The 18,572-nt window shown below is 41.9% G+C and overlaps 1 protein-coding gene across 3 annotated transcripts in view; it reads right to left on the bottom strand.

Moving 5' to 3' along the window:
* Window positions 1–18,572, bottom strand: part of SLC22A3 (solute carrier family 22 member 3) — a 236,507-nt gene that overhangs the window by 106,412 nt on the left and 111,523 nt on the right. For all 3 annotated transcript variants that reach the window (XR_004538947.1, XR_004538946.1, XM_033939722.1), the window contains exon 4: window positions 2,851–3,019. Coding sequence is in view for 1 of the 3 variants with exons in the window: in XM_033939722.1 (XP_033795613.1) it covers window positions 2,851–3,019 (169 nt within the window). In the remaining 2 variants the exon portion in view is untranslated. The remainder of the gene's footprint in view (window positions 1–2,850; window positions 3,020–18,572) is intronic.

Genomic DNA, 18,572 nt, shown 5'->3' with positions numbered 1-18,572 from the left:
ATGCAATGATGGAGTAGTAACCATCTGTAGGATTGATTGGCAGGTAGGTTGATGCCAGTGTTGAAAAGTCCATTAGCTTGTTATCATTCATTAAGTGATTAATTGACCACCCCAATTTGCACCTCGATTTCCATTCTTTCTATTGACCATGAATTTTAAACTTTGGATTATGCCAAATGGAGACCATATTAGTATTATTCTCCTTGACGATGGCGAAGTTGTCATATTCCAATAAGGCAGATTTGGTTGAGAGAATTACATTGTCTTTTGATATATTCTTAAGCGACATGATAGACAAATGTATCAGAAATTATTTATTGAATAATTTATGTTCAAGATACAACCATTTAGATAAACAATGTGATTGTGGTTCTAATAACCACTGAGATCCTTGTCGACAGAGAAATGCTACATGATAGTCATATATACTAGAAAAATTCACACCACCATTTTCCTTGGCGCATTTCAATTTTTTAAAAGCGATGTGAGAGACTTTGGTTGTTAGAGGAATTTAACCATCATTGACTCAAACTTAGCATATATAGAGATGGGAAATAGAAATGATAAATTATAAAATATAAAATTGATAAAATATAAGTTATTTTTAGAGCCAATACCATCTTTATGGTATCTAGTCAGCCCCACCAAGAGAGTTTTAAAGGAGACCACTATTCCATGAGAGATTTGATAATATGAGTGATATGATAAGAACATAAGAAGTCGCCTCCGCTGAGTCAGACCAGAGGTCCATCCTGCCCAGCGGTCCGCTCCCGCTGGGCAGGATCTATGTTATAATTTCTTATCTCTTCAGTTGACGTGCCAAAGTAAACACCCAGGTATTTCAGTTTACTTGGAGAATATTATAAGTTCAGACGTGTGATGATGTCATTACAGGATAATCCATTTAAGGGAATAACTTTGGTTATGGAAAGGTTCATCTTGTAACCGGAAACTTTTGCATATTCCTTGTCTGTAGAATAATAGGTATCCAGTTCAGCATTAAATTAATCAAAACATCATCTGCATAAGCCAATAACTTTATAGACAAGTCTTCAATCTGAAATCCTCTGATGTCTGGGTTGGACCTAATGGCAATTAGAAGCGGTTCGAGTGCTAGATTGAAAAGTAATGGTGATAAAGGACACCCTTGCCTTTTGCCTTTTAGGATGGAAGCTCTTGGATAAGTCGTTGATTCGAAGTTTAGTAGAAGGGTTTGAATATAGTATTCAAACATTTTAATAAATCTGTCATGGAAACCAAACCAATGCATCACTCGGAATAGCAATGACCACTGTACATGGTCAAAGGCTTTTTCTGCATCTAAAGCTGTTGCAACCATTGACTGTGCTGAGATTGTATACTTATGTGAGTAAAAAGCTTCATGTTGTCATTAGATAGTCTTCCCTGCATGAAACCGTTCTAATCACTGTAAACAAGTTTGGGTAATACAGATTGCATTCTTAAGGCCAACAATTTAGCATAAATCTTAGCATCTACGTTGATGAGGGATAACGGCCTAAAATTTTGAACCAGTAGAGGATCTTTCTCTGGCTTCAGCAGTTATCGCTTCAGTAAAGGTTCCAGATGCCTCCTCAATAAGATGTGTAATATATTGTAAAAGGAAGGGGAGAAGAATGTTTTGAAAGTCCTGATAGAATTCTATGGTGAAACCATCTGAGCATGGTGATTTTCCTTTGGCCATAGAGTGAATTACTTCCTCTATATGTGTTTGTAGAATAGGCGCTGAAAGTACATCATTATCTTCTTCTGATAGCATGGCTTGAGGTAAACCTTGAAGAAAAGGATTAAACAGATGTAAATCCTGTTTGTATGATGAATATAGTTTCTTATAGAAATGTTGAAATTGAGAACAGATATATTTGCTATTCATAAGCACAGCATCAGAGTCGTCTTTTATTGCTGGTATTGATGTTTTCTCAGAGCGTAGTTTCACATATGCAACTAGTTGATGGCCACTTTTATTCACATTTACGTAATAGTTAGCCTATTTCATAAATACTTCTTTTGAGGCTGTAATACTGAATAGTAAATTGTATTCATATCTCAGTTTGCAAAGATAGTCTTTTATATGAATATTAGATAAATTGAGATGGAGAGACTCGGAAGATTTTATTTGTTGTTCTAAGGCTTTTAGTGAATCATTGCATTCTTTCTTTTTCTTGGATGAGTAAGATATGATGGTACCTCTTTTTTTTTTAATCTTTATTCATTTCATATCTTAAAATCAAGTACAATAAATGATGTTTAACAATTGAACATTTAAAAACCTCTAATGTAGGATTTAAACACATCCCATGTATTAGACCATGATGCATCAGCAACTTTGTTAAATTAAAAAATGGCTTTATATTAGCAGTGCATTTGTTCTTACCTGGGGCAATGGAAGGTTACATATCTTGCCTAGGATCACAAGGAGAAGCAATGGGAAACAAGCCCAGTTTCCTTAGTTCTCAGGCCACCATACTAACTATTAGGCATTTTTGAAAGAAATGAGCAAGACATTTGAAAACATCCCCCCCAGATTTCCATATTACTAAAGACTCATAGGAATAAAATGGGACCTGTGGTAGATATACTGAATAAGCAAGCTTTTAGTAAAATACCTCTAAGTTTCTCCAAGCAACTTATGTTAATTACTTATCATGCACCAATACATATGTTTCTTGTACAGTGCCATACATACTACCAGTGTTAAATCAATAATAAAACAATATTTTCAACAGCAACTTTTGAATAACAGGACTTATTCTGAGTCTATCTCTGAAAATTATTTTGTGCTATATATTAACATCGCATCAACAAAAAAATATATAAAACCATAAAAATTACCAATAATATAGCAGGAATAAGAAATTTGGTAGCGAAATTGCCAGCTGGATCCCCTGCCATGTTGGAATCAAGTACGCAATCCCGGGAATGATAATGACTCCTAAAGTGAAGAACATCTGGACCACAATACCAACAATTCTTCGCTGATCTGATCCAACCAGCTCAGTCACTAAAAGGAGAAATTGTTTTAAAAAATTTAGCTAAGAAACAACCCTATGAAAAAAAGAATAATAATTAAAAAACCAAAACCTATAGCATTGTAGAAAAAAATGCATTACTTTATTGAAGTTTTTATGTTCAAGAGATTTTGGGCTCCTTTTACTAAACAGCACTAGAGGTTTTTAGCACGAGTCGGCAAGTTAAATGCTTCGACGCTCATAGAATTCCCATGAGCATTGAAGCATTTACTTCACTGACCCTTGCTATAAACCTCTAGCACCATTTAGTAAAGGCCAGCATTTATTTCTTACAAGCAGCCATCTTGGAACAATATCTGCAAACTCAGAGTGAACAATATTTTTTTATGTATTTATATGCTATTTATAGTCTAAGGGCTCCTTTTACAAAGGTGCGTTAGGGCCTTAATGCGCGGAATAGCGCGCACTAGCCGCTACCGCCGCCTCCTGAGCAGGCGATCATTTCTTGTCTAGCGTGTGCTAATCCAGTGCGTGCACTAAAAACGCTAGCGCACCTTTGTAAAAGAAGCCCTCAGTGGTTTACATTCAGGTACTCAAGCATTTTTCCCTATCTGTCCCGGTGTCTGTCTACCTAATGTACTTTGGCCAAATGGGGGATTAGGTGACTTGCCCAGGGTCACAAGGAGCAGCGTGGGATTTGAATCTACAACCTCAGGGTGCTGAGGCTGTAGCTCTATCCATTGCACCACGCACTCCCTGATTAAAGAGATGTATAATTATACATGGTCTTAAGTACCTGTCTGGATGTTTTATAAGACAACAACATGTTCAGTTTACTTAATTGCTAGCATTCATTACATTATAACCATCCAAATCACAATCTTATATAATACTGTAAATAAAGAAATTGTTATATTGATATTTGTATAAACTTTAGAAAAAGGACCTTAGAAATTTACCTAGGAAAGAATTCCTTGACATTTGCCATTATCACGAGTCCAGAAAAGCCTAATTTAAAAACGATTCACTGTAGTTCGCTTACAAAAATATTATTTTATAAAAATGCTTATCTTTATATTGCAGAAAGTGACTCTAATGGAAATGTCATAGAAAGATTACTTTTTTGTTTGCTGTTCCTTTGAATTAGTTAAAACTGCAAAGGGGAAACTTAAGCATAAAAGTATTAAACAATTTTTCCTTGGGGTCATAAGAACATAAGAATAGCCTTACTGGGTCAGACCAATGGTTCATCAGGCCCAGTAGCCCATTCTCACGGTGGCCAATCCAGGCCACTAGTATCTGACCAAAACCCAAGGTGTAGCAATATTCCATGCTACCAATACAAGGCAAACATTGGCTTCCCCCGTGTATTTCTCAATAACATACTATGGACTTTTCCTCCAGGAACTTGTCCAAACCTTTCTTAAAACCAGCTACGCTATCCGCTCTTACCACATCCTCTGGAAACGTGTTCCAGATCTTAACCATTCTCTGAGTGAAAAAAAATTTCCTCCTATTGGTTTTAAGAGCACTTCCCTATTCCTTCATCGAGTGTCCCCTAGTCTTTGTAATTTTTGATGGAGTGAAACTTGTACCCGTTCTACTCCACTCAGGATTTTGTAGACTTCAATCATATCTCCCCTCAGCTGTCTCTTTTCCAAGCTGAAGAGCCCTAACTGTTTTAGTCTTTCCTCATACGAGAGGAGTTCCATCCCCTTTACCATCTTGGTCGCTCTTCTTTGAACCTTTTCTAGTGCCACTATATCTTTCTTTAGATAAGGAGACCAGAATTGAACACAATACTCCAAATGAGGTCGTAATGTGGACAGCAAAAAGATTACATTATCTGTATTAGCTCGAGACTCAGACTAATAATACAAGTTTTGTCTTCACTTCGTCTTCACAAGTGACCGGAGTGCAGTCTGTTGTCTCTTCAGCGAGAGGAGCCGTTGAGGAGCTGGACTTTGATGTTTCACTCTCCCCCCTAGGCTCTGTTCTTCCGCCGCCTCCAGCTCCTACTGCAGCACAGCTGGTGGTTCCCGGTGAGGAGTGCTCGTCCGGGGAAACCCCAATCCAAGAGGCAACTGCCGCGAGATTCGGAGAGGAGCATGGAGAGCTGGGATGAGTAGTGCAGGCTACTCCCCAGCTAGTGAAACCGGCGGCAATCACCCTGGAGAGTATTTGGGAAGCTCTCCAGACACTAAACACCTCAGTATCAAGGACTTCAAATGAAGTTTCAGCTTTAGTAAGTATAGTTAATATTCTGGGAAAGAAATTGGATGGGACTAGTGTAGAATTTTTTCAAGAATTAAAAAAGGTCTCAGACAAGACTGAGAAACTTGAAGACGTGGAGGGGCAAAATAAAAAAAAGCGTCTAAGTCCCCTTTTGGCCTAAGTCCCTAAACGTTCAACCCAGAAGCAGGGAAAGTGTCCATAACCAAAACAAACGTACATGTTTTGATTATGGCCTTCCTCTGCCTAAACGCCCAATCTCCACTACGTCTAAAAGTACCCCCACAGCACGTCTACACTTTTTAGCCATAATGAAACAAAAACACGCCTAGGCCACAAACGTCCAAGAGAAGGGCTTTTAGGCGAAGGAGGAGCCAGTTCTTCGCCTAAAAGCTGGATTCTGTAACCGGTGTCTGTGAAAAACAACACCGGTTACAGAATCCCCCCCCAACAATCCAGGCAGGAGGGTGCCCAAGCCCTCCTGCCATGTTAAACCGCGACCCCCCCCCTCCAGACAACATCGGGGCAAGAGGGAGCTCAAGCCCTCTTGCCCCCCCGATGCCCCAACTCCATCGGGGCAAGAGGGAGCTCAAGCCCTCTTGCCCCAGCCAACCGCGGCACCCCCGACATATCGGGGCAAGAGGGAGCCCAAGCCCTCTTGCCCCCGACTCCCTGACTCCATCGGGGCAAGAGGGAGCCCAAGACCTCTTGCCCCCCTGACTCCCCGACTCCATCAGGGCAACAGAGAGTCCAAGCCCTCCTGCCCCGCCGATCGTGCCCTCCCCCGACTTGTTCGGGCCAGGAGGGAGCCAAAGCCCTCCTGGTCCAGCCAATCCTCTATCCCCACCCCCCACTACATTACGGGCAGGAGGGATCACAGGCCCTCCTGCCCTCGACGAACCCCCCTCCCCCCAAAGTCTGCCCCCAGAACCCCCAATCGGCCCCCCTCCCAGCCGACCCGCAACCCCCCCGGCCGACCCCATGACCCCCCACCCCCACCCTCCTTCCCCGTACCTTTAGGTAAGTTGGCCGGACAGACGGGTGCCAAACCCGTCCGTCCGGCAGGCAGTCCTCCAACGAATGGGGCCAGATTGGCCCAGCCTAACCAAAGCCCCGCCTACTGGTGGGGCCTAAGGCGCCTGGGCCAATCAGAATAGGCCCGGGAGTCTTAGGTCCCGCCTGTGGGAGAGGCTTTGGTTAGGCTGGGCCAATCTGGCCCCATTCGTTGGAGGACTGCCTGCCGGATGGACGAGTTTGGCACCCGTCTGTCTGGCCAACTTACCTAAAGGTATGGGGAAGGGGGGTGGAGGTGGGGGGGTCATAGGGTCGGCTGGGGGTCGCTGGTCGGCTGGGTGGGGGGCCAATCGGGGGTTCTGGGGGGGCGGACGTTGGGTGGAGGGGGGTTCGTCGAGGGCAGGAGGGCCTGGGATCCCTCCTGCCCGTAATGTAGTGGGGGTGGGGGTAGAGGATCGGCTGGACCAGGAGGGCTTGGGCTCCATCCTGGCCCGAACGAGTCGGGGTGGGCACGATCGGCGGGGCAAGAGGGCTTGGGCTCCCTCTTGCCCCGATATGTCGGGGGTGCCGTGATTGGCTGGGGCAAGAGGGCTTGAGCTCCCTCTTGCCCCAATGTTGTGTGGGGGGGGGGGGGGAGTGATGCATCATGGCAGGAGAGATGCCTCATTTCCCCTACCGCGATGCCATCACTCCTCTACCCGAACTGCCGCGGGTCGCGGCAGTTCGGGTAGAAGAGTGATGGCATCGCGGTAGGGGAGATGAGGCATCTCTCCTGCCACGATGGTTAGGTTGCCGGGCCGCTGAACTGATGGCACCAACGGCCATCAGCTCAGCGGCCCGTTTTTCGGCACTTAGACCTGGTTTTATTTTATCTAAGTTCCGACTAAACTGTATTGGTTATACCTGTTGTACGCCTAGGTGTAGGTCGGCCCACCTCCCGCCCACTGCCCGCCCTTTCCCCTCCTCTAAATACACCTCTTTTCTCTCTGTGCGTTTAGAGGCAGGGGAAAGGCCTAAGTTGGTTTTAGATACGTCTAAAAACCAGCTTTGGTTATGGGTACTTGGACGATCAGGCTTTTTGATCGTCCAAATAGCCACTTTGGACACTTTTTAGATGTTTTTTTTTTATTATTACTACCCCCTTAACGTCCGGGAGGTAAAAGAAAGAATTGCTCTAAATAGGAAGATTGAACAAATAGAAAATTTTATATTGCAGATTGAATATAAGAATTCTCAATTTTCCTAAATCTGTCTGAAATTTTGAGTTTTTCCTCTGACAATATCCCGCCAGTAAACCATATTTACTATTTGCCAAAGAAAAAAGAAATGGGATCAGATCCAGCGAATTTACAATTAAGTCCAGTTAATGCTCCTTTAAATGTTACAAATTTACTGGAATCTACTATCACTGAAAATACTGAAAGAGCAACTTTATTGGTGTCTATTGTGTTTGAACAGGACGTTAATGCTGTCTTTAAAATGCTCTTTAGAAATTCTCAGGTACCATTTTGTGGTAAAAAAGTCTGGATATTTCCAGATGTTACCAGACAAACTCAAGAACGAAGGAAATTATTCGTTGTCATGAGACCTGAAGTGGTTTCCTTGGGTGCCTCATTTCTGCTCTCCTATCCTTGTAAATGCATGATAAAATATTTAGGGACAAAATATGTGTTCTTTTCTCCAGAACAACTAAGGGCATTTATTGATATGAAGAAATTGGTTACTGGGAAAGCTTAGTGTTATTGAACAGTTTAATTTGAATTGTGGGACAACTGTTAAGCCATGCCTTAATAATTGTGTTCTATGATAGAAGAATCTCCTCTTTAATTTCACTTGGATTTCTTGACATTAATGGATGTGAACCGCCTAGAACTTTATGGGTATGGCGGTATACAAGAATAAAATTATTATTATTATTATTATTGACTCTTGCTCTGATTGTGGTCTAAGAAAGATTTATAGAATATGTATTTTTTGTTTAATTTCCTGTTTGTACAATTCTTTCTGTATTTCTTAAACAAGTATGCTCTTGGATATAATTTTCAAATCCTTAATAAAAATTAAAATAAAATAAAAAATAATAATAATACAAGTCACCACCAGAAATAAAGACAGTGTTATTGGTGAGCTGCTATTTATGTTATATCACTTCAGACTCCATGTATAATTTGATAACAATTTGATAAATGTATATAGCATGCATAATTCTTTGTAACATATTTAACACTATACAAAATTCTATGTAACAATATGTCGCCTGTAACCCACTAGAACTTTAATTAATGAGGATTCGGCAGGATATAGGATTGCATATAACAAAACATGATAGCATCAATTTAGGAAATTCTCAAATTACAACCAATTCTTTTTTTGAAATTTATTTATGTAAACCACTCAGAGGTACTATGGGCAATATATCAAACTTGGAACTTACAACTGAAACATTATGTGGACTCTTTAGAAAGTGCGGCGCTTACTCCAGAATTACAGGAAATACTGCCAGAAGTACCGAGTCTTGATGCATAATCCAAAAGAAACGAAACTGTGGAAATGCAATGTTCTTGACGCTTCTTTTATTATTCCGTTAATCCTTTAAAAAAGCATTGTCCACATTTGTCATGGAGGACCCAGTTTGCTTCTACAGTGATTTTGTTCCTTTTTGGCGATTTTCAGTTGGGTTTGTCAAGATATTCATGTTATTCCACATTTGACAAAAGTTGTGTATTCATTTTCTTGGATCCCTGAGGAAGGCCTGTTTTGCCAGTTCTTCCATTTTCTGGGTATCAATTGCATGGTCACCCCTGTCATAATCAGAAGAAGTCTGCTTTTTTTAAATGTCTATTGGATTCTTAGCCTTCAACAATGTTCCAAATAGAACCACATCATAAGACAATGGTATCGACTCATGCACATTGATATTACATAGATATTTAAATGTTTCTATCATATCTCTCCTCTCCCGCCTTTCCTCCAAAGTACGGTATACCATTTTAGCCACCTTCCTCTGGACCAACTCCATCCTTTTTATATATTTTTGAAGGTGCACCCTCCAGAATTGTACACAATATTCTAAATGAGGTCTCACCAGTGTCTTATACAAAGGCATCAATACCTCCTTTTTCTTACTAGCCATACCTCTCCCTATGCAACCTAGCATCCTTCTAGCTTTCGCCGTCACCTTTTCAACCTGTTTGGCCACCTTAAGATCATCACATACATTCACACCCAAGTCCCGCTCTTCCGTCGTGCACATAAGTTCTTCACCCCCTATACTGTACCATTCCCTTAGGTTTTTGCAGCCCAAATGCATGACCTTGCATTTCTTAGCATTAAATTTTAGCTGCCAAATTTCAGACCATTCTTCAAGCTTCGCCATGTCTTTCTTCATGTTATTCACACCATCCGGTGTGTCTACTCTATTGCAGATTTTAGTATCATCCACAAAAAGGCAAATCTTACCTGACAACCCTTCAGCAATATAATTTATAAAAATGTTAAGAATAGGCCCAAGAACAGATCCTTGAGGCACACCACTGGTAACATCCCTTTCCTCAGGGTGATCTCCATTGATCACTACTCTCTGTCACCTTCCACTCAACCAGTTCCTGACTCAGCTCATCACTTTGGGACCCATCCCGAGGGCACTCAGTTTATTTATCAGACGTCCGTGTGGAACACTGTCAAACGCTTTGCTAAAATCTAAATACACCACATCTAGCACTCATCCTCTATCCAATTCTCTGGTCACCCAGTCAAAGAAATTGATCAGATTTGTCTGACAAGACCTACCTCTAGTGAATCCATGTTGCCTCCAGCCCTGTAATCTACAGGATTCCAGAAACTTGACCATTCTCTGTTTTAAAAGTGTTTCCATTAATTTGCTTACTACAAAAGTCAGACTTACCAACCTGTAATTCCTTACTTTTTCCTTATTTCCACTTTTGTGGAGAGGGACCACATCCGCCCTTCTCCAGTCCTCCGGTACCACTCCCAACTCTAGAGACTTATTAAAAAGGTTTGTCAGCGGAGCTACCAGAATTTCTCTAAGTTCCTTCAGCACCCTCGGATGTACACCATCCGGCCTCATCGCTTTGTCTACCTTTATTTTAGCTAGCTGCTCATGAATACAACCCTCTGAAAATCGACCAGGGTCTATTATATCTCCATCCCTATTTACGCTTGTCTTCTGCGGTCCTGCTCCCGGCGCTTCATCCGTGAACACAGAAGAGAAATATTTGTTAAGCAATTCGGCCTTTTCATTATCAGTTTCTACATATTGCTCCCCTTCACCTTTGAGTCTCACAATGCCACTTTTGCATTTCTTCCTATCACTAATATATCTAAAAATGTCTTGTCTTCCCGTTTTACCGTGTCAGCTATTTTTTTTTCCATTGCATCTATGCTTTCCTGACTACACGACCAGCCTCTCTTAATTTTTCCAGATGTTTTTGCCTGTCTTCCTCTTTCTGCGATCTTTTGTAGTTTATGAAAGCTAACCGCTTATTCCTTACCTTCTCAGCTACTATTTTTGAGAACCAAAGCGGCCTTCTTTTCCTCTTACTTTTACTTACTTGCCTCACAAAAAGGTTTGTCGCCCTTACAATCGCTCCTTTCAGTTTTGCCCACCGCATTTCCTCTCCTTCCAGATGTTCCCACCCAGACAACAATTCCTTAATGTAAACTCCCATCTGAACAAAGTTACTTTTTTAAAAGTCTAGAACCTTTGCTTTTGAATGAGCCCCCTCTGTACCCATCTTAATATTAAACCATACCATGCAGTGATCACTGAATGCCAGATGATCACCCACTGTAAAATCAGAAACACTTTCCCCGTTTGTAAGCAATAAGTCCAGTATGACCCCCATCCCGCGTGTAGGTTCCATTACCAACTGCTGGAACAGTTCTCCTTTTAGAGAATCCAGAATCTCCCTACTAGAAAACCCCGCAATAGGGATACCCCAATTAACATCCAGCATGTTAAAATCACCTATTAGCAAGACTTCCCCTTTTTTAGATATATTCTGAATGTCTACTATTAAATCTCTATCTACTTTTTCCATCTGTGAAGGAAGCCTGTATATCACACCAATGTAAATATATTCACCATTTCCTCTTTCCAAATTGATCTATAGTGCCTCTTCCTTGCCCTGCAGATCCTGCAACATGTGGCTTTAATATGATCTTTAACATATAACGCTACTCCCCCTCCTTTTCTTCCTACCCTGTCTTTCCTGAACATACTATAGCCCAGTATAACTACATCCCAGTCATGGCTCTCCATGAACCACGTCTCCGTGATTGCCACTGTATCCAACCCCTCTTCTTCCATCACAGCTTGATCCAGAATCTTGTTTCTCATACTTCAAGCATTAGTATATACTGATTTCCAGACATTGCCCCTTTTTACCATCTGTGTAGAGGTATTCAGTGATTTACTTACCTGAGAGCTTATACTTACCCGGGAGATTTGATCACCCTGCCTCATCACTTCTAGTTGAAAGCCCTCTTCAGTAGATTAGCCAGCCTGCCGGCAAAGACACTTCTTCCCTTCTTTGATAGATGCATACCATCCCTGCTCAGCAGCCCTTGGAAAATCATCCCATGGTCCAGGAAGCCAAAACATTCTCAACGACACCATCCACATAGCCATACATTCATCTCCAGGATGTGAGCTTCTGTACCCTGGCCTTTACCCTCGACAGGGAGGATGAACGAGAATACCACCTGCACACCTGACTGCTTCACCTTCTCTTCCAGAGCCACAAAATCACTTTTGGCACGTTCACAGGGATACCTGGCAGTATCATTAGTGACAATGTGGATGAGCAGCATCGGATAGTAGTCATCAGGTTTGATGAGTCTTGGCAAGCTCTCTGTAACATCTTGGATTTTGGCAACCGGTAGACAGCATACCTCTCATGACATCATGTCTGGTCTGCAGATGTCTGTACCCCTTAGAAGGGAATCGCCAACTACCACTACCTTACGCCTTCTAGTGGTCACAGATCTAGTAATTTTTGGGATCTTAAGCTTTGGTCCTTTCTCTCCTTGGGATGTTCTCATCTCCTCCACTTTCAGGACAGCATAGTAGTATATCAAGCTTTCATAAATAAAATGGGTCAATATTGAGAGGTGGTTTTAAATGGCTGCTGTGGCATGGAAAAAAAAATGTATAGTCAGCCCCATTATAATGATATGTGGCAGCACTGAATATGGGGCTCATAATCGAAACAGAAATACGTCCAAAAACCTGCCTAAATCAGCACTTGGACGATGTGCCAATCATCCAAATCATCCAAGTGCCAATAATCGAAATGGGTTTTTAGATGTATCCAGGGACTTTTTAGGCCTCTGAATGCCACTGTATGCCTAGAGCTGAAAGGGACATTTTAGGAGGAGTGATGAGGGCGGGATTTAGGCGGGTCATGGGCCAACCTAGACTTAGTCGTACTGCAAGTATAACTGAAACTTTTATGAGGCTACATGGATGGAATTTTTACATTGTGACTTAGGCGATCTAAAAACAGGTTTAAGTGCCCAGAAGCTATCCAAAGTGACCAGATAACCACTGTAGACACAAAGTACACACACTCCCCACACACTCCCCCAGTGATCACTGACCTCCCTACCGCCATACAAATCGGAATAAAAACATGCATACCTGTCTCTAGAACATCAGCACCTGGCATAGGATAGCCTAGTAGAGCTGCACAGAAGTGGCTTAAGTAGTCGGGGTTGGGCTAGTGAATCATAGAGAGAAGGATCCAGGCCCAAAAACCACTCTAACCACCTCATTCATAGTGAAAAATGCGAGTCCACTAAAAAAACCCAAAACACTACTGTACTGCCATATAGGTGGAACCTGCAGCCATAAGAGCTATTGGGGTGGTAGACAGATAGATATAGTAAGTTTGGGGGGCTCACCATGACCTGCAAGGGAGTTGTGGTGAGATGTTTATGTGGCACCCTTTTTGTGAAGCTCAAAGCAGTGCCCTGTAAGGTGCCCCTCTACTCTGTTGCCATGTCTGGGTGGCCAGTCCATCACATTGCTGACCTCTCCCACATCCAAAAGGTCTTGTTCTAGGCGTTTGGGACTTGGATGATTTTTTTGGACGAGAATGTGGTATAAAGATAGACAACTTGGCAGTCTGGATGATCAAACGGCCAGACGTAGTAGACGATTTTCGAGAAAAAAAAATTTTGTACATATTATTCGAGAATGGTCTTTAGACACTGCCAATTTTGGGTGAATAGAGGAGCTACCGAGGCATGGCCATGGATTACCTGCAAAATTTGGAATTTGAGTAGTATACACTGTATATATTTATATGTCAGTCTATCAATTTATCTTTGGTAATAAGGCAACAATTTCAACAACTCAGCATTAAAAAAAAGAAACAGATTCACAACAATAAGTTACCATTTCCTTTCCTAAGCCTATTATTTCACTCATATATGTGCTATAATAAAACCCTTAGCGCGCATACGCAGTTCAGTGTCCGTGCCTCTGTGCCCGCACATGCTCAGTAGAAGGAGCCAGCGGCGGTTTCCCCATCACTCTCCCTTGGTGACGGTGGCTCTTTCTACTACGCATAAGGAAGCACGGAGGCGACTCCCTCCTCCCGCCCTCACTCCATCTAACAGGACCATGGAGAGCACAAAAATAACAGGGAAGCAGGCATACCGAACCTCAGCATCCGGACTGTGGTTGGCGGTTGTTCAGGCTGGGGACGGTGGAAATGACTAGCAGGAAGCAAAAGGAGTGATTTAAGGGGAAGTGGGAGAAGAGGAATGGAGCTGAAGCATCTCAGCGCTCGAGAAAGAAAGACAGACACACAGAAAGACAGGGGGCAGGGAGAGAGACAGAAAGAAAGAAAGACAGACAGACAGCGGGCAGGGAGAGAGAGAGACAGACAGCAGGCAGAGAGAGAGACAGAAAGAAAGAAAGACAGACAGACAGCAGGCAGGGAGAGAGACAGAAAGAAAGACAGACAGAGGCAGGGAGAGAGATAGACAGAAAGAAAGACAGCAGGCAGGGAGACAGACAGACAGGGGGCCAGGGAAAGAGACAGAAAGAAAGACAGACAGCCAGTGGGCAGGGAGAGAGACAGACAGATAGACAAACAGATAGCGGGCAGTGAGACAGACAGACAGCCAGGGAAAGAGACAGAAAGAAAGACAGTGGGCAGGGAGACAGAAAGAAAGACAGACAGACAGGGGGTCAGGGAGAGAGACAGAAAGAAAGAAAGAAAAAAAGATAGACAGGGCAGGGAGACAGAAAGAAAAAAAAAAGATAGACGGAGCAGGAAGAGAGAGAAAAAGAAAGAAAGAAAAAAAAGATAAGATGGGGCAGGGAGAGAGAGAAAAAGAAAGAAAGAAAGATAGACAGCGGGAGGGAGAGAGACAGAATGAAAGGAAGAAAGAGACAGGGGCAGGGAGAAAGACAGAAAGAAAGACAGACAGCGGGCAGGGAGTGAGACAGACAGACAGAAAGACAGACAGACAGCAGGCAGGGAGACAGACAGAAAGAAAGACAGACAGACAGCGGGCAGGGAAAAAGACAGACAGCCAGGGAAAGAGACAGAAAGAAAGACAGACAGCGGGCACGGAGACAGAAAAAAAGACAGACAGGGGGCCAGGGAGAGAGACAGAAAGAAAGAAAGAAAAAAAGATAGATGGGGCAGGGAGACAGAAAGAAAGAAAAAAAGATAGACGGAGCAGGAACAGAGAGAAAAAGAAAGAAAAAAAAAGATAAGATGGGGCAGGGAGAGAGAGAAAAAGAAGAAAGAAAGATAGACAGCGGGAGGAAGAGAGACAGAACGAAAGGAAGAAAGAGACAGGGGCAGGGAGAGAGACAGAAAGAAAGACAGACAGACATATAATGCAATGGGCTTAAACACTAGTATATACTGTATATATTTTTTTGGGTGGGGAGTAGGGTGTTATGACCTTGAAAGGGAACTGGTCTCAGACTCAGCAGTCAGCCAAGATGGCTTTCCCACTTTGGACAATAAATCTTTTCTATAAGTTTATGTGCCATTTTTTTTTTTGGAGGGGGTATGTTCCCACAGTATTTTTTGTGCTCATACATTTCAGTGCCTACAAATCCAGCCAACACCTTAACGTTAACTTGCTTAACATTCTCTTTTTGTACTTGCTGTTCTGGAAAATGGTATTTAAATGCTCTCTAAAGAGCCATTTTATTATTTCCTGCTATTCTGGGCTATGATATCTGCTCTTAAAATCCAAGCTGAAACCCTTCTAGCACATAGTTTCAATTAATAAAATGCAGCGAGTGCAACTGCTCAATTACACTTTCTTGGAGCTATCTTTTGGGGATTAAGCATGGGTTCAAAAATGGTCCTAGGATTAAACACACAGTTAATAAAGATTTTCCCTTTTTTGTTCACAAATAATCTCAAAATGACCCACATATACTGTGTCTCAATGGTTTCATTTAGCTTCTTCTTAAAATGGGCAATGTAGAATTATAGTTCTCTATTTATAGACAGCTTTTCTAAGGTTTGTTTTAAAAAAAATGTCACTCTCCATTAAATCTTTTGCTGCTGTGACCAGGGTCTTTATAAGCACTTGTTATTTAACAATGTACCAGCAGTGACTGAACAAATGCCTTCTTTCTGTACAGCTTGTTGTGGAACAAGGGGCCGCTGAAAGGTTCTCAGCCCAACAAACAGAACGATGTGGAGCCATGAAACTTACAAGCTATTCCACACTTTTCTTGACACTTTTCATTTCCTTTCATATCATTGAAACGAAAAGTGTCAAGAAAAGTGTGGAATAATTTGTAAGTTTCATGGCTCCACATTGTTCTCTTCTTGTTTGGCCCCTCGTATATCCATCACTGCTGTTTGTGATTCTGCTTGCAAAGTCAGGGAAAGTTCACTGTGAATTTTGTAAGAACATAGTTCCATCTTTTTTCAGAACAAGGTTATCTCTTGGCAGCAATGTTATGTCCTACATGAAGCAGTGGGTGGTTGACATGATAAGGACTCTCAGGCTCAGGACTTGGAAGACCACAGTTACCATCCCTATAAATGGATTGGAAGCAGAAATAGTCAGAATACAATATTTTATTCAAGTAAATATTTTGCAGACAGCATGAAAAAAAGTATACAGTATGTGCCATCAGCTAGTCTTCATACTGTTAGTGGTCAGGAACTAGATCTTAGAAGTTATTTGAAGAAATACAAATGAAGGACTCGATGTCTGTCAGTGGCAGTAATTATAACATCATGCAAACAACCTGAATTGGATTATTGAGCCTCACTTCTGGTCTTGGGCTCCATTCAGGGATGGAAACACTAGATAGGGATGATGCTGGGTTCCTAGCAGCTTTGTAGGTGCTGCAGGTGCTTGAGCACCCCAATATTGAACAGACTTTGATTTTGTCCAGAGAGAGATCATTTCCATTGGGTTTAGCACTCCCAATAATTTTGAAAAGTTGGCACCTATGGGTGGAGGTGTATTATTTATCATGAAATGGCAGCATCCAGTGGCCTGCATTTACCACACAAGGCAATTGCCAACTACATAGTTGCTAAAAGGCAGTGCTTGTAACATGGTATTAGCCAGATTAAATTCCATATCCAAATAGTTAAGATGATGATTCTGCCTGTAGTCTGTTACCAAATGGGTATGTTGCCAGTGTTTCTTCAGGGGTCTTTTTACAAGAAATTAAATAGTATTCTGACAAAATTTATTTGGCTGGGGAAAACAGCAAGAATTGCCTTGGTATCTTTACAAAAGCCAATTGTGGAGGGGGGGATAAATTTTCCCAACTTTTATAGGTACCATCAAACCTATATTATGCGTCAGGGTATGTACTGGATCCTCCCTGAGCTCATGGAAAATCTCCCAGACTGATTATGGTTGGAATGACAACTCATATCACCATTGAGACTGAGTCATATATTAAGTATTAAGATGCCTAGATTATATAAAGATAATAGAATCCTAGTAGATACATGGAAAACCTTAAAATATGTGAATAATTTAACACCTATTTCGGTTCATAAATCAACTCATCAGACCCTATGGCTGAACTCCAAGATTCAAATTGGCGGATTTAAGGTTATCTGGAAGTATTGGATGAAGGTTGGATGTTATTTCAGATGGTATGTTGCTTGATTTTTCAAAATTGCAACATAAATTTGGCCTTAATAAATCACAAAATTAATAAATGTGGTCATCAGACCGCCGCGTTGGGTCATATGTTGTGGTCCTGCCCGGCAGTTCACACCTTCTGGATGCAAATTTTTGCTTTTATAGGGACTCTTTGGACTGTGACTCTGCGGACTTCACCTCTTTTTTTGTTTGGCGTTTCTCCTTACCATCCGCGGCCACCAGGACTGCAAGCCTTTCTTAGGTGGTCCATTTTATGTGCCCTAAAATGTATATTTCTCAAATGGCTGGACTTGGAGGCTCCCAATATTTTTATGTGGCGTTCTCAAATGATTCTACTGCTGATTTGGGAGCGACGAGATGTGCCTGATCTGTCCACTGTGCAGGGGGAGTGTTTTATGGCTATTTGGGAACGTTTTTGGAATACCATGATTCCTGCAGCACGAAGTCGGGTTCTGAACTACTGACTGTGTCTACTGCTGCTTTGCATGTGTTGCTGACTGCTCTCGGGGACTCCGACCTGGGGGAGGGGGGTTGGGGTGGGGGTTGTTTATATAAAATGTTCTATTTGGAGCACTGCTTGTATGGCTGAGTTTTGGTACTTGTTTCCTTGTCTGTTCCAATAAAAATTACTTTATCATAAATCACAAAATTATAGATGGCTGCAGTTGAAGCAGGCCATTCAGGATGGGTTCCCTGAATAGAAAAATCTCAGTAATCAGTATAGTTTGCTGCTCTTATGCTTTCAGGTGGACTTCCTGGGACATCAAGCCGCTTAGTGGTATAAATTAATATCTGGATTTTTAAATAAGAAACCAAAAACTGGCCTTCGGGACATTTGGAGCATTGAGATCAAGCATCAAATTACTGCATCTCAATGGCCACGTATTTGGACTTGGAGGATGAGATGTTCAGTGTCTGCATCTATGAGACAAACTTGTTTTTTTCTATTACATAGAGCATTTTGGACCCCGGTTCGTTTACAGAAGTTAGATAGCTCTAAATCTAATAGATGCTGGCACTGTCATCTTGAAGCTGGGACATTAGATCATTTGTTATTCTGATACTTGCTTTTTAGAAATCAATATGGGGTCAAATAAATAGTTTGTTAGATAATCTGGTGCCATTATCCTATGACACCGTATTGTTTGGCATGTCAATGAGGGCTTAGAGCCAAATATCCTCTAATAATAACAA

This window comes from Geotrypetes seraphini, chromosome 3 (genome assembly GCF_902459505.1).
Source record: "Geotrypetes seraphini chromosome 3, aGeoSer1.1, whole genome shotgun sequence".
NCBI classification, from domain to species: Eukaryota; Metazoa; Chordata; class Amphibia; order Gymnophiona; family Dermophiidae; genus Geotrypetes; species Geotrypetes seraphini.
This window is presented reverse-complemented; position numbering and strand designations above follow the sequence as displayed.